We start from the raw sequence: 14,048 nt of genomic DNA on the forward strand, positions 1-14,048 counted from the left end.
CCCCCCCCCCACTGGAAAAGCACCAGGTTAAAGATGGATTCCAGTTCAGGTGACATGATCACATGTCACTGCAAGACTTCATTACCCACTTGCCGGCACACACATATACAGGAAGACTTAACAGGTAAACACAGCCATCTGCAGACCATGGTCCTGGTTAATGGGAGTCATCAAGATTCCAAACCACTATTAATGGCCCACACTTTGCATAATTACAATAGGCCCTCAGAGTTATATTTCATATTTCTAGTTTTAGATACAAGAGTGGTACATTTATACATATAGGATGATCACACTCAGTAGATTATAAGCTTTGTAATGATACCTTACAAGAGACCTTTTGCATGAAGCATATTCCAGTTACATTATATTCACTTCTTATTATGTTTTTATAAAACCATATAGACTGCACAACGTCACAATTATATTTAGCAAATCATCACTTTTGACACCACACATGACACATCTTGTACAAAATGCATCATAATTATGTCATAATCATATTATAATCACACGACTATGGGGTGTAGTGTCAGATAGGGCCTAGTTTCAAGGCACAGGAGTTGGGAATGGAACTTCCCCTCTTTGTGGAACAGGAAGTAACCCCCTAGCCAGGGCTGGGAAAACTTCCCAGTCGCCCAGTGCTGGAACCGGAATCTACTGACACTTCATTAGTTACCACCATCCCCAATCTTTGTGGCAACTGCAAAATTTATCAGTGATGATTTTATATTCTCTTCCAGGTTGTTGATAAGACTGTGAAATATCACAGGGCCAAGAACCAATCCTTGCGGGAACCTGCTAGAAATAAATCCACTCAACTATGCTTCCGCATTTACAATCACATATTTTATGTATGCCATGTTTATTTTGTATCATTCTAGTTTTTTAGTCAAAATATTGTGGTGAACCAAGTCATTAGCCTTACAGACGTCTAGGTATATTACATCAACACTATTTGCTGCAACCAAACTTTTGACCTCATCCAATAAAGATATACAGTTAGCTTGATAGGATCTATTTTCTCTAAACCTTTGTTGATGGATACTAATTATATTACCCACCTTTAAGTCTTTATTAATGAAATCCAGTATTGGCTGCTCCATTATCTTGCCCAGTATTGATGTCAGACTGACACTCTTCTAATTAGCTGGGTCATCTCTTTTATACTTTTTAAATATTGGCACAGCATTAGCTTTATTCCAGTCTCCTGGAATTTCCCCAGTGTTCCAAGTCCTAATGAAAATCAACATTAACAGTCCAACACGCTCCTCTGACAGGTCTTTTAAAACTCTTCGATACAAGTTATCTGGACCTGCTGATTTAAACATATCTAAGTTTAATAGCTGCTGTTTAACGTCCTAGTGAGTTATTACTGGAATGGAAAGAGTGTCGTCATCAACATCTTATGATATGACTACATCATCTGTTTTTCCCCCAAATCCAGGAGAGAGATATTTGTTGAACACTTTTACCTCTTTTGCATTATTTTTGATAATTCTGCCATTTCCATCTAGTAATTTACTACTACCATTGTTAGGATTCATTTTGTACTTAATATACTTTTAATAACTTCCTTCTCATCTTCATTGTTTGGTCATTGATTTCTGATAGCTTCTGTAACGGGGTCTAGACTCAGCACCGCTGGCACCTCCTGCTAGTTGCTCCGGGAATTAGCTCTTGTCTGTGCGTGGTGTCTCGCCCGTTGTCTGCTCTGCTGATTTGGGAACCGCCTTGCTCCCTGCTTTGTGGTGTCCTCTTCAGGACATTGCCCTCCAGAGCCCACTACTCCATTCTCATCCCCTTCGGGGGGGGGGGGTTAACGGCAGTCCTTCGGCTTGCATCTGCCTCAGTGGCCAACCACAACCCCAAAGTCTAGCCCCTCACCTCAGGGGTAAGTTGCAGTCTTTCTCAACCACACTCCTCAGTGGCCAGGTGCAGTGCAAGGGGGGAAGAGGGGGAACTCAGGGCCACGCGCTACTCTGGGTCCTGACCCAGGGACCCTCTAGCGGCAGCCTCCCTCTGCCCTCCTTCTTTCCCCTCTTGTCCGCCTATCTTCTCTGGGCCCCTTCCGCTTTGGCCCCGAGCACCTTCTCCACCCTTTTTATCAGGGGCCGCAGCCTGGCAGGTAACTGGGCTGGAGCTCTCCTCTGCTCCCCCAAGCCTGCCCCGCACTGCTCTGTCCAAGGTGCTACCTCCCTACCTCAGGAGCCAATCCTCCTCCCTTGCTAGTCAGGGAAAGACTGCCCTCTCCTTTGCTAGGCAGTCTTTATATAGGGCCCAGCCCAGCCCTGATTGGCTGCCTCTTTCTTTGCTCTCCACAGGCCTTTGCTGATTGGCTGCTGGTCTGTGCAGCCTCTCTGGCCTGTTCCAGCCCTTTTTCTCATGGAGTGGGGCAGCCACTCAACTACCCTTCCCTTACCAATTTTCTACAATTCTGACCTTCTAACTTATATTCTTTACTATTGACTTCCCCTTTCTTCCATATATTTTATTTGGAGAGTGTTGGGATTCCTACCAGGGAGCCACCAGCAGGGTCCAGAGACAGCCCCATCTCCTATATCAAGCTCTGGCTAGTAGGTATTTGATAAATGTGAAGACCCTGCCTCCGTCTGTCAGCTGGGTGACACAAAGGCTCTCTCTTTCTACCCTCTGATGCCTCCTGGCTGCTCTAAGCAAGGTGGGGTGGGACTCTGCTAACATGTGCCTCCCGGAGCTTCCATTTCCCTGGTGCTGCTGTTCTGTGAATAGTGGGGTTGTGACTGGGGCAGCAGGTACTGAGTGTGGGACTCTTGCTCTTTCAGGGGCCGGTGACTTTTGAGGAGGTGGCTGTGTATTTCACCAGGGAGGAGGGGGCTCTGCTGGACCCTGCTCAGAGAGCCCTCTACAGGGACGTCATGCAGGAGAACTATGAGACGGTGGTCTTGTTGGGTAAGGAGTCATGTCCCCTCGGTTACTAGAAGCTGTGGGGTCTCTGAAGAACTTGAGTGGTAATAACTTTATACCTTTACTCATGAAAGCTTTGCAGGTTTCCTTTCCTCCCTTTTCTTGCCTTATCTCCCACCTATTAGTATAATTTTTGGACATGTGCCTTTTTGGTGCTGTCAGTCATTTTAAAATTGCATTTAATATATCCTTATTGAATGCATTAAAATTATATTGATAATGATAGCTTTCATGCCTTTTCCTCATTTTAAGAGGAAAATATGCTGCCTGTAGAATTCTAAATTGAGTAAAATAATGTAATTACGGCAGTTTATGATCATTGACGTAACTTAAGTCAACTTAACTCTGTAGTGTAGACATAGTGTCAGTTGATCCTTAGTCACAAAGGCAATGAACATGGTTAATAATAATTATAACCCTCCTTCCACTTTGACCCAAGAAAGCTAGCCTTGGGATGTTACTGCTTAAAAATGAGCTGGGGGTAAAACCATGGAATATTCTTTGTGACAAGTATCCCACAAATTCCACTGACCTCCCTTGTTTTCTTTGCCTTGAGCAGGGTTTCCAGTTTCCAAACCTGATATGATATTCCAGCTGGAACGAGGGGAAGAGCCGTGGGTCCCAAACATCCAGGGCTCTGAGAAAGAAGTGCTCCCAAGAGCTGCCTTCACAGGTGAGGAATTGGTTAAACCAACTCAAAAACTGTCTGTGAATACAGGAAACATTTGGGATGCCCTACAATGACCTTGTGAGCACTCCAAGTTCAGGATTGTTCCCAGCAGGTGTGGAATCATTATGGCAGATGTCACTCATAGCTTCCTACCTATCCTGACAGACAACTGGCAGCAGGTCCCTCCCCGATCTTGCTTTCCCCTAAGTGTTCTGGTGAGATGTGGACCAAAACTGATCTCTTCCTCTCTCCTCTGGGGAAGAGTTTGGGGGAAAATCAGCTCCTGATAGGTTTGATCTCCAACACATATTTTGATTTGTTCATACCCTTTTCCATTCCTCTCTCTGAGATTTCCTTTCTCTCCGGTGCAGGGAATGACCTATGTCTGGATTCTCCCTGTCTCCCATCAGGTGATGGGATGATGAGTGAGAATGAGGAGGGGAAACCCCAGCAGGAAGATGCTGAGCAAGTAGAACCACATGGAACGTTATCAGGAAGATCCAAAGGGAATGTTTCTGGGAGTTGTGCACTCCCAGAAAAAGCAAAAGCCTGGGAGAGTCAGCACAGGCCAGAGGAAAATTTCAGTAGCCACTCAGACCTTACTGGAAATGAGAGAATCAACTTGGAAGAGACACGCTATGGATGCCATGAGTGTGGGAAAAGCTTCAATCACCGCTCTGCCTTTATAACACACTATAGAATCCACTCTGGAGAAAGACCCTACACATGCTCTGAGTGTGCCAAAAGCTTCAGTCATAGCTCAACCCTTATTAGACATCAGAGAATTCACACTGGAGAGACACCTTACACATGCTCTGAGTGTGGGAAAAGCTTCAATCACAGATCAGCCCTTATGACACATCAGAGAATTCACACAGGAGAGAAACCCTACACATGCCCTGGGTGTGAGAAAAGCTTCAGGCATAGCTCAGCCCTCATCACACATCAGAGAATCCACACTGGAGAGAGACCCTACACATGCCTTGAGTGTGGCAAAAGCTTCAGTGATAGCTCAGGCCTTATCACACATCAGAGAATCCACACTGGTGTGACACCCTACACATGCCCTGAGTGTGGGAAAAGCTTCAGTCGGAGCTCAGCCGTTATCACGCATCAGAGAATCCACACTGGCGAGACACCTTACACATGCACAGAGTGTGGGAAAAGCTTCAGTCAGAACTCAACCCTTCTTAGACATCAGAAAATCCACACTGGAGAGACACCCTACACGTGCCCTGAATGTGGGAAAAGATTCAGTCGGAGCTCATACCTTATCACACATCAGAGAATTCACACTGGAGAGACGCCCTACACATGTTCTGAGTGTGAGAAAAGCTTCAGTCAGAGGTCAAACCTTATTAGACATCAAAAAATCCACATGGGAGAGACACCCTACGCATGCCCTGAGTGTGGGAAAAGCTTCAATCAGAGGTCAAACCTGATTAGACATCAGAGAATTCACATGGGAGAGAACTGTAACAAATGTCTTGATTAGGGCTGTGGAAAGATTTAAAAAAAATAATCACGTTTGCTAATTCTCACATAGTTATCTGTGCACCATCTTCACTGTAGTCTCTCAGGTCCACCAGATGAGTTGCCTGCTTCTGCCTTTGCATCTCACCTTCTTTGGGGTCAGTCCTCTGATCTTTTCTATCAACTGCTTTCCTTTTGAGTCATAGGAGTGTGTGTCCCTCAGCCAGAAATGTTCATCGGCTCCAGGTGGGAGAGAGAGGTTAGATCCCAACAAGCTACACTGAGGCAAAAACTACCTGTGCCTTACATCTACTAGGACTGTACATGGCGTTGGCTGCTCAAGTTAGTGATCTTGGTGTAAAAAGACAATTATATTTGTAGAGCAGATGCAGTGGTTGGCATTAGCTCTCCCCTTGACCTGACCATAAATTTTTCCTACTCTAAGCGCACCTTGAGCATCACAGTTCTACTCTTACCCCATTTCAAAGCAATTGTCTATTTCCCCCTTAGGGGAAAAATTGTCTCAGTCCCAGTTTGCTCTCATGTTGCTTCAGGTTGTGCTGGATAACAGAAAATTTTTCTACCATTTTCCTCACCTAAAATATATTGAACTATAACAAAGATCAGGAACAGGGGTAGGGAAAAATCTCACCCTCTGTAACATCAGAAGAAGATAGGATGAATTAGAGGGATTCACTCCTTCCCCGTGACTATCACAATCCCCCTTCACCCCAGCAGTTTTCACTTCTGTGTCAGCCATAATAGAGTTTATCCTCCCCATATGCAATCTCTCCGCTTCCCAAAGTGTCACATGGTGCAGTGTTCTCTGCGGTCTGTGCTAGCTATCACACTTTGATTCTCAATCAGTCTCACTGGGGCTGGAGATTGAAGTGTCAGAGAGTTGGAGGGAAAACATGAATGGATCCCAAACACACAGTAATTGCTTTTAATACCTGTTTCTGTCTCTTGGGAAAGCTGCTTCTGACCTTTTTCCTGCTTATCTGGGAGTTTTGTTTACAGATGGGAAGGTTGGCTGTTTTTCCCCATTATGATGATGCCAACGGTCTTGTAAATAACATGACTTGATAATAATAGGGTGGTGTTGGGTAAAGGTTTGAATGCATCAGAGGAGAATTCAGTGCGAGATTCTGTTTTTATTGTGAATCATCAGATTAACCTGCTCTGGAATTTCATTTTATATGAAACTGAAAGTGTCTTATTACTCCTGGGGGAATTCTGCATCACTGCGCATGCGCAGAATTCATGTCTGTCACAGAATTTTTTTTCCTGCAGAAAATACATTCTGCCTGAGAAGCGCTGCAATTCCGCCTTTTTCCCACCAGAGCCTAGTGTGGCACCAGAACAGCCAGAAGCGTGAATGCACCCTGCTGTTCTGGCACCACAGCAGCCTCTGGTGAGCAAAAGGTGAAAGTGCAGCACTTCTCAGGTAGAAAGTATTTTCTGCAAGGAAAAAATTGTGTGCATGCAGTGGCGCAGAATTCCCACAGGAGTAGATGTTAATCACAGCAGCCTGCCCATGAAACCAGGTTAGGACAGAAGAGTGGGGCACATGGGGTTTCTGCGGGGGGCTCACAGACTGGGGTTCAGAATGGCTAGTGGGAGGACAGACAGGTGCACTGGCTCAGGAGTTACTGGGGAGACAGCATTGAGCCAGAGGCTAAATGGGAGTGGGGGTGCAAGGCCACATGGGGACAGGGGAGAGGGGCTGCCGGGACACATGGGGATGGGGAGGCAGCTGCAGAGACTCATGGGTATAGGGAGGAGTGCAGGGACAGGGGAAAATGTGCCTGACTGAATGGGAGCAGCTCGAGGTCAGTCAGGGTCTGCATGGGGAAGGGTCTCCCTAACATACCCTCCCCCCCAAAATACCTGTTCCATACTTCTCCCACACACACCCAACAACCCTCCAAGTTCACTCCAGGCTCCTTCCTTTTCTCTCAGCTCTTCCATTATCCCTGACTCCCCCAAGCCTTTGCACTGCTTCTGAGGGGGTGGGAAATAAGTTTCTGTGTTGTAGTTTAAATGAATTACTCAAAGTTCTGTATTAATATGCTTAGTAAGGAACCTATTTGTCAGAAAAATTACCAGAATATTTTTTGTCTGTATTGTTACAGACATACTTGCTGATAGGGATTTTGAAATAAATTACAAAAATAATTCAAACTGGCATGATTATATTATGTTATTTTAACAAATAAAATATGCAGAATTTTTAATTTTTTGGCTCAGAATTACTCCAGGAGTATCTTATGCCCCTCTGTGTTGTGGGTTTTTCTTTCCTGAATGCTATTTGGTTACATGATTGGATATTAATTTTATTTGACAGGATGTAGCTCAGATTTATTCCAGACTTTGAGACAAAGGACCTAAGGGTTACAGTGGACGAGAAGCTGGATATGGATCAACAGTGTGCCCTTGTTGCCAAGAAGGCTAATGGCATATTGGGCTGTACAAGTAGGGGCATTGCCAGCAGATCGAGGGACATGATCATTCCCCTCTATTCGACATTGGTGAGGCCTCATCTGGAGTACTGTGTCCAGTTTTGGGCCCCACAGTACAAGAAGGATGTGGAAACACTGGAAAGAGTCCAGCGGAGGGCAACAAAAATGATTAGGGGGCTGGAGCACATAACTTATGAGGAGAGGCTGAGGGAACTGGGATTCTTTTGTCTGCAGAAGAGAAGAATGAGGGGGGATTTGATAGCTGCTTTCAACTACCTGAAAGGGGGTTCCAAAGAGGATGCATCTAGACTGTTCTCAGGGGTACCTAATGACAGAACAAGGAGTAATGGTCTCAAGTAGCAGTGGGAGAGGTTTAGGTTGGATATTAGGAAAAACTTTTTCACTAGGAGGGTGGTGAAGCACTGGAATGGGTTACCTAGGGAGGTGGTGGAATCTCCTTCCTTAGAGGCTTTTAAGGTCAGGCTTGACAAAGCCCTGGCTCGGATGATTTAGTTGGGGATTGGTCCTGCTTTGAGCAGGGTGTTGGAGAATAACACAGTTCTCACTTTTTGTTTGGGTACAGCAAGTCAGATACTTTATTTTCTCTCTATCCATTGCATAGAGGGAGAGAACTAAATAGGTCTCTTCACAGGTAAACAATTACAGCAAGCATTTATACCTTTTGTTACAGACAATAATGAGCAACAGCTGCATTTTGTTTATACATATGTAAGCAGAGTCAGGATGAGCTCTACCCTGACATCTGGTGGTGAATTATGGCGAGTGTGGAAAAGAACTCCAAGGGCTGATCTCGTTTGCGTAGGCACACCCACTCGCCTGGCATGAAACAACAGCAACTCAAAGTGGTTACTTTGGCTGGTGTGGGATCCCCAGTTTTCTCTGTTATTGGGGCAGGAAGAATAAAGTTTTGTTACCCTGATTCTGTGAATCAAGGCCAGTGGAACTGTTGTATGACAGAAGGACTGAGTGAATCCTTCACCATTACCTAAGTAGCACTTGCTTGACAAGGGGCATGGGTTACAAAACCCAGTGAATAGAGAGAGGATGGGGACAGGTATTTGTACCTGGTGGTATGGGCCCTCCTCTGAGGGCTTGACACACCAATTGCACTATCTTCTCTCTCCACTGTTGAATGTCAGAGCTAACTTTGATTCCATTAGGAGTCTAGTTACAGACTGCTGAGCTGAATTCACTTTGGGCCAATGATGCACTAGCACTGGCACTCTCCTACTATAAGCTGAAATTGCTGAGAGCTGAAATCACAAAAGAGCTAAAGTTATTAAGAGCTGAGATCACTGGTTGCTGTGTTAACTAGTGGGGGAGCCTGAAGCTATATTGCTAAGCAGCTGGTGGAGCAATTTGTGGGGACGACTGGAAGAGCAGCGAGCTGCACGGAGCCTTGCGGGGCCAGTTGGAGTGGCCCAAGGAATGGCGAGCGGAGCTGTTTGCGGGGACGGCTGGAGTGGCTCACAGGTCGGTGAGAGGAGCGGAGCAGCTTGTAGAGCGGAGCTGTTTATGGGATGGCAGGAAGTGGACTGGCTTGTGGTGAAGGCTGTGGCGGAACCCCACGGAGAGACGGCCGGCCGGCCTCGGATCACGTAAGGAGCCCCTTAACACCCTGCGTGCCCCCCCTTTTACTCTGGGGCTGCAATGACCAGGGACAGAGACTCTGGGGTCTGTTGGACTTTTGGGACTTTGGGTGGTTGCTGGACCCAAGAGACTTTGGGGGTGTTGGACTTTGGGGACTCTGGGTGATTTTTGGGTTGCTGGATTCAAGAACCAAAGGGAAAGGACACAGCCCAATTTGCTGGGGTGGGTTTTTTGCTCATGGTTTGTGTTATGAATCCTGTTGGTGGTGTTTTTCCAATTTAATGCTGATGTCGTTTACCTCATGTTATTAAACATTTTCTGTCACACTCAGACTCCGTGCTTGCGAGAGGGGAAGTATTGCCTCTTAGAGGCACCCAGGGGGTGGTATGTAATTGTCCCAGGTCACTGGGTGGGGGCTCGAGCCAGTTTTGCATTGCGTTATTGAAACGGAACCCCTAGATACAGAACCCGGCCCTTGTTGCTGCGAACTTAGGTGGGCAGAAGGGTTACACATAGGTTATTTTGATATTTTGTTTTGCTTACTAATGTAGACTCTTAGTCTACATTCCATATTATTTACACATTATTTATACAAGGTCGCAACAACTTTTTACACAGTTCTTTTCCACTTACCTTACACATTTCTTGCTTTTACAAATCTCGCGTTATTAGGGTTACACTTAGCCTGACTTTTGCTAACAAACTGTTATACATTGCATTTTCTTTCTGTTAGTTCTTTTTTTGCTTTTACAACCCCCCCTTTTGTACTACTAGTACAACAAACATTTTCAAATTTGTATTTGCATTAAGTTTTGGAATTTAGATTTTACTTTAGATGCTTTAACCTTAGGAGTTTTGATTGGATGTAATGACAATGCATGATGAGCATGGACATGAAAGATACTACTATTATTACATTTTTTACAACAACAACAACAACAACATAATTTAAAAACTAACTAATAGCAACACACGCAATAAGATTTTCATAGCAATAATATGATGGGGTTGTTGTACAATTTTAGTTATAAAGCAAAATAAATTTTACTTAGTACATAAAGTAGACACTTTATAAGCATACTTTTTAACTTCATATATATTTTGAAACGTGAATTTGCCCTTGTATTTCAGAGATTTTCTGAATGTCTGGTAACAGTGAAAGCAAATTCTGAAATTGATTAGGCACTAAACTAGTTTAATAAAAGGGTATTTGGAACGTAAGGGCTACTTGCAAAATTTTATCTGCAGGCCAGTAAATAATATGATTGCCTGCAGTGGTAGTGAGATTAAAATGTATGTTTTGCAATGTGGTGGCTTTAACATACACACAGCTATTATTAGCTTGGAAAAGTAAGTGTTCTGTTAGGGTAGTTTCTTGTTCCCTACCCTTCCAGCAAACGTAGTCATGAAGAGTAACAACTTTTTCTGGGTTTAGTTTACGGATACACTGAAGCTGTGGGGGTTTTAACGGCCAAAATGTTTATTGACTTCCTAACCCCATTTAAATGTCAGATGTAATTTTAGGAGCACTAACTAAAAATTGATTGGGCATACCAGGTAGTTTAATTTTTCAGATGTTTTGGTGAATTACCCAATTCCACATGCATTTTTTCCACGGACCCGGCAGGATTCGGTATGTGGGAGCCAACACACCCCCAACCGTTCCATATGCTTGGAAGGAGCACTGAGAACGTCTGCACTTTTACCCAGAAAGTTTTCAAGTATGTTTTTATGGCCACAGGTCAGATGGTACTCCTGATGTGTCTGTAAGGGCAGTGGGCCAAGCCTGATGCTCTAGATCATTCCGAATGGCCATTAGCTGGTTATTCAGGAAATTCTGAATTTTGAACATGCTAGATTTTACTGCAATGCCTTTTTAGCCTTAGTGATATTTAATACTATTTTTGTCAGCAACTTCTGGGTCATTGAACTAAGGGCGGAAATAACATGTAACTCATCAACTCCAGCCTGTACCTGGGTTAGTTGTGCCCCACAAACAAGGCCAATGGCCTTCTTTAGTTGCCCCAATTTTTTATTATGTTTTTGGTTTTTAAAAATATTTTAAACTGCTGCTGCAGTATTGGCCCCATTCCAAAGGGATCCGGTCAAGTGTTTTGTTTTTTTTTTTAGAAGAAATAATCCAAGCTCTCTGTTGTGCTAATTTAATGACAGCCCTCTTTGAAGAATTTGGGTATGTAGAGGTAATTTGGAAACTGGATAAGGGCAATGAAAATCTAACAGTTCCTAGTGTAGTGTTAATTACAGTTTATTGATATTTTAATACATTTTTTTTGGTGTAATACTATACCATATTTGTTGGTTGAACACCTTTATGTATTTCCGGGAGGCATTGATATTAATGGCATAAGAAGGGGTGTATTGCATTAAGGTACAGGTCACATTATTAGTCACTGGAATAATTTCCAGTGGCAAAACAAACTTTTTGGGTATTTGTTTAATTGTTTACTAATTGAGTGACCAAATAACAATAAGGGCCTCTTTTATTTAACACAGTGCAAATTTTAGGAACATTCGCTATAGAACCCATTAATTGCAATTACAGATTCTTGGGGTTTACTGGTAGTGATATTATATACTTTTATTTTCACTGATTTTTTTTTTATTTAATTGTTTGCTTATATGGGATATCCTGAACCTTAAAAAATATTTTTTTAAACAGTATTTAAATAAATTACTAAAGTGTGAAGGCCTTGGCCATTGGTTTTATCAAATATATGGCATTGTTTGTATTTGGATGTGTTACAGGGGTAATAGTGTAATGGAGGAGATGGCAGGGGCAATGGCAACAAGGTGCATTTGGTACTTATAATTTAAAATTCAATTAGGGAGGGCAATACATACTGAAGGACATATTTAAAACACAGGGCGCAGCCTGTAGAATAAACCCCAAAATTTAATTAATAACACGTTTTCAAGCATGGGTCCCACAGGTTTTTTTCTGCCAGTGTATAATTTTTTGTTTTTTTTACCAGGGTTAGTTTTTAATGTTTTTTGTAGGTAGGAATTCCTGGACTTTGGTGGTTTCAATGAAGCAAGTGTTTCTTTTCTTTTTTTTCTGAAACAGTTATGGTTTAGCATTATACAGGGGAGAGGTTACTAGCACATTACCCTGTAATGGTTTTGCGTTTTTTTTTTTTAATTTAAAGATACAGTAGGTCTGTCAGTGGACAAGGGAGAGGTTACTAGCACTTTACCTTGTTTTTTTTTTCCTTTTTCCTGATGTTTAGAAGGCACAGCAGAGCTAAAAGGAGAAATAAGTTTATTAGTCGGAGAGTTCTTCCGAGGTGGAGGGGTCTTTTTACAGTGAGAAGCACGGGTCCAGGTAGGCAGTCCTTGGCACTTAACCTGTGGTTAACAGGACTTGGAAAGGGCCTTTCCAGCATGGAGCCAAAGCAGTCTTTTGTTGATGGACTTTACATAGACTTAGTTTTCTGGTTTCAATGAATGGCAGGGCTACTAGGGGTTTTGGGTAGCACTTCTTTTGTCTGTGAGAAAAGAAACCTAACACATTTTATTAATGCCTGGCAGTGTTTTGCAGATTTTATAGTTGCTTGGGCACATTTAGGCCCCCCTTTTTTTGGTTGTTAGCCAAGTTTTAGCTGTGAACAATGTTTTTGGATGGGGCCAGCATTTTATTTTTGGACTGAGCTTGCTAGCTATACTTTTTTTTTAGTTTACTTGTTTTTTGTTTGTTTGTTTTTGGCTTTTTTTAACCTACAAAGGAAACTTTTACTTTTTACTTATACACCTTTTCCCAACAATGAACACATACACATTGCCATTATACAGTACATTAGTCTTATTACTTAATGTATGCCATGTACACTCTTTTAGTCAAATAACTTTATTTCAGAGCTTTGGAGCAACAAACCAGGACAAGCACACCCACTTTTGAGGAGTCCACTTGGTACAACCTCTGGTGTTCAATAGCTTTTCCTTTTTTCCATCCTTTGGCTAGAAATCTGAAGTAGCCAGAAGGATTCCATGTGCAATATGGGGAGTGGGTTAACCTTTCATATCCTTGCTTCCAAAGACTGTTGGTATGCAAATTTTAACAACAATTTTTTAATTAAAAAAAATCTGACCAATGAAGTTTTTTTTTACTTAAGCAAATGTAATAGACTTTAGTATATCACATTTTTCTGATTTATCCAAACACTTTGTATTCCAAGTTCAATAAAACAAGTATTTGCTTTTTGATTGAACCCTTTTATTTAATTTTGAACTAGACTGTCTTATGAAAATATTAAACACAACAATTCTGGCCACAAGACAAACACCACAAGACAGGACATAGAACACAAAAATAATTCCTATTGTACCAGTAAATGCATGGTACATTGAATGTTATTTAGCTGGCATCCGTTTTCTCTGATGATCTGAAAGACAAAAGAACAGAGGTTTACTCCTTTTGGGCAGTTAGTTATTGCTTACAATATTTTTGATATACACATACTCTTGTTGATTTTAGGCAAAACAGAGGAATTATTTTTTTTTGTATTTGTTTCATAGGCAACCCAGGTTTCAGTGGCTTTTACCTTATTAGTTAGAAAATTGCATTAATACAGATGCTTTCTGGCTTGCTTTCAGATCCAAAGCTATTCACAGCTTAAAGATTTTTACTTAAAAATAAAAGGACACAATTAACTTTTTCAGACTTTTTATTGCCTTTTACTTTTAACTTTTGCTTTCAAACACCCAGTGATCTGAAAGAGACAACACAACCTATATTGGTAGGTTTGCATTTTTTTTACCTCTGCTACAATATACACTGCACGTTCCAGGGAAAATGCACATTTTTTTCACAATTTAATTTTTACAACACTAGCCACATTAATTTTTACACAAGGTGTAACTATTTCTTT

The 14,048-nt window shown here is 42.4% G+C and overlaps 3 protein-coding genes across 10 annotated transcripts in view; 2 read left to right on the forward strand and 1 right to left on the reverse strand.

Annotated features, from left to right (window-relative positions):
* Positions 1-14,048, reverse strand: part of LOC117869996 (zinc finger protein 239-like) — a 1,162,621-nt gene that overhangs the window by 809,532 nt on the left and 339,041 nt on the right. The gene's annotated exons all lie outside the window — the stretch shown is intronic.
* LOC117870022 (zinc finger protein 501-like) overlaps positions 1-14,048 on the forward strand; it is a 273,140-nt gene that overhangs the window by 105,361 nt on the left and 153,731 nt on the right. The window lies entirely within an intron of this gene.
* On the forward strand, positions 3,391-6,432 carry LOC117870039 (zinc finger protein 501-like). Its single transcript, XM_034757222.1, has one exon. The coding sequence runs from the start codon at positions 3,837-3,839 to the stop codon at positions 5,109-5,111; it is 1,275 nt and encodes a 424-aa protein (XP_034613113.1). The 5' UTR covers positions 3,391-3,836; the 3' UTR covers positions 5,112-6,432.

The sequence above is a fragment of the Trachemys scripta genome, chromosome 25 (assembly GCF_013100865.1).
Source record: "Trachemys scripta elegans isolate TJP31775 chromosome 25, CAS_Tse_1.0, whole genome shotgun sequence".
NCBI classification, from domain to species: domain Eukaryota; kingdom Metazoa; phylum Chordata; order Testudines; family Emydidae; genus Trachemys; species Trachemys scripta.

Bases quoted from the DNA above. Each gene is read 5' to 3' on its own strand.
- LOC117870039 (XM_034757222.1), top strand. From the start codon at position 3,837: ATGTGGACCAAAACTGATCTCTTCCTCTCTCCTCTGGGGAAGAGTTTG.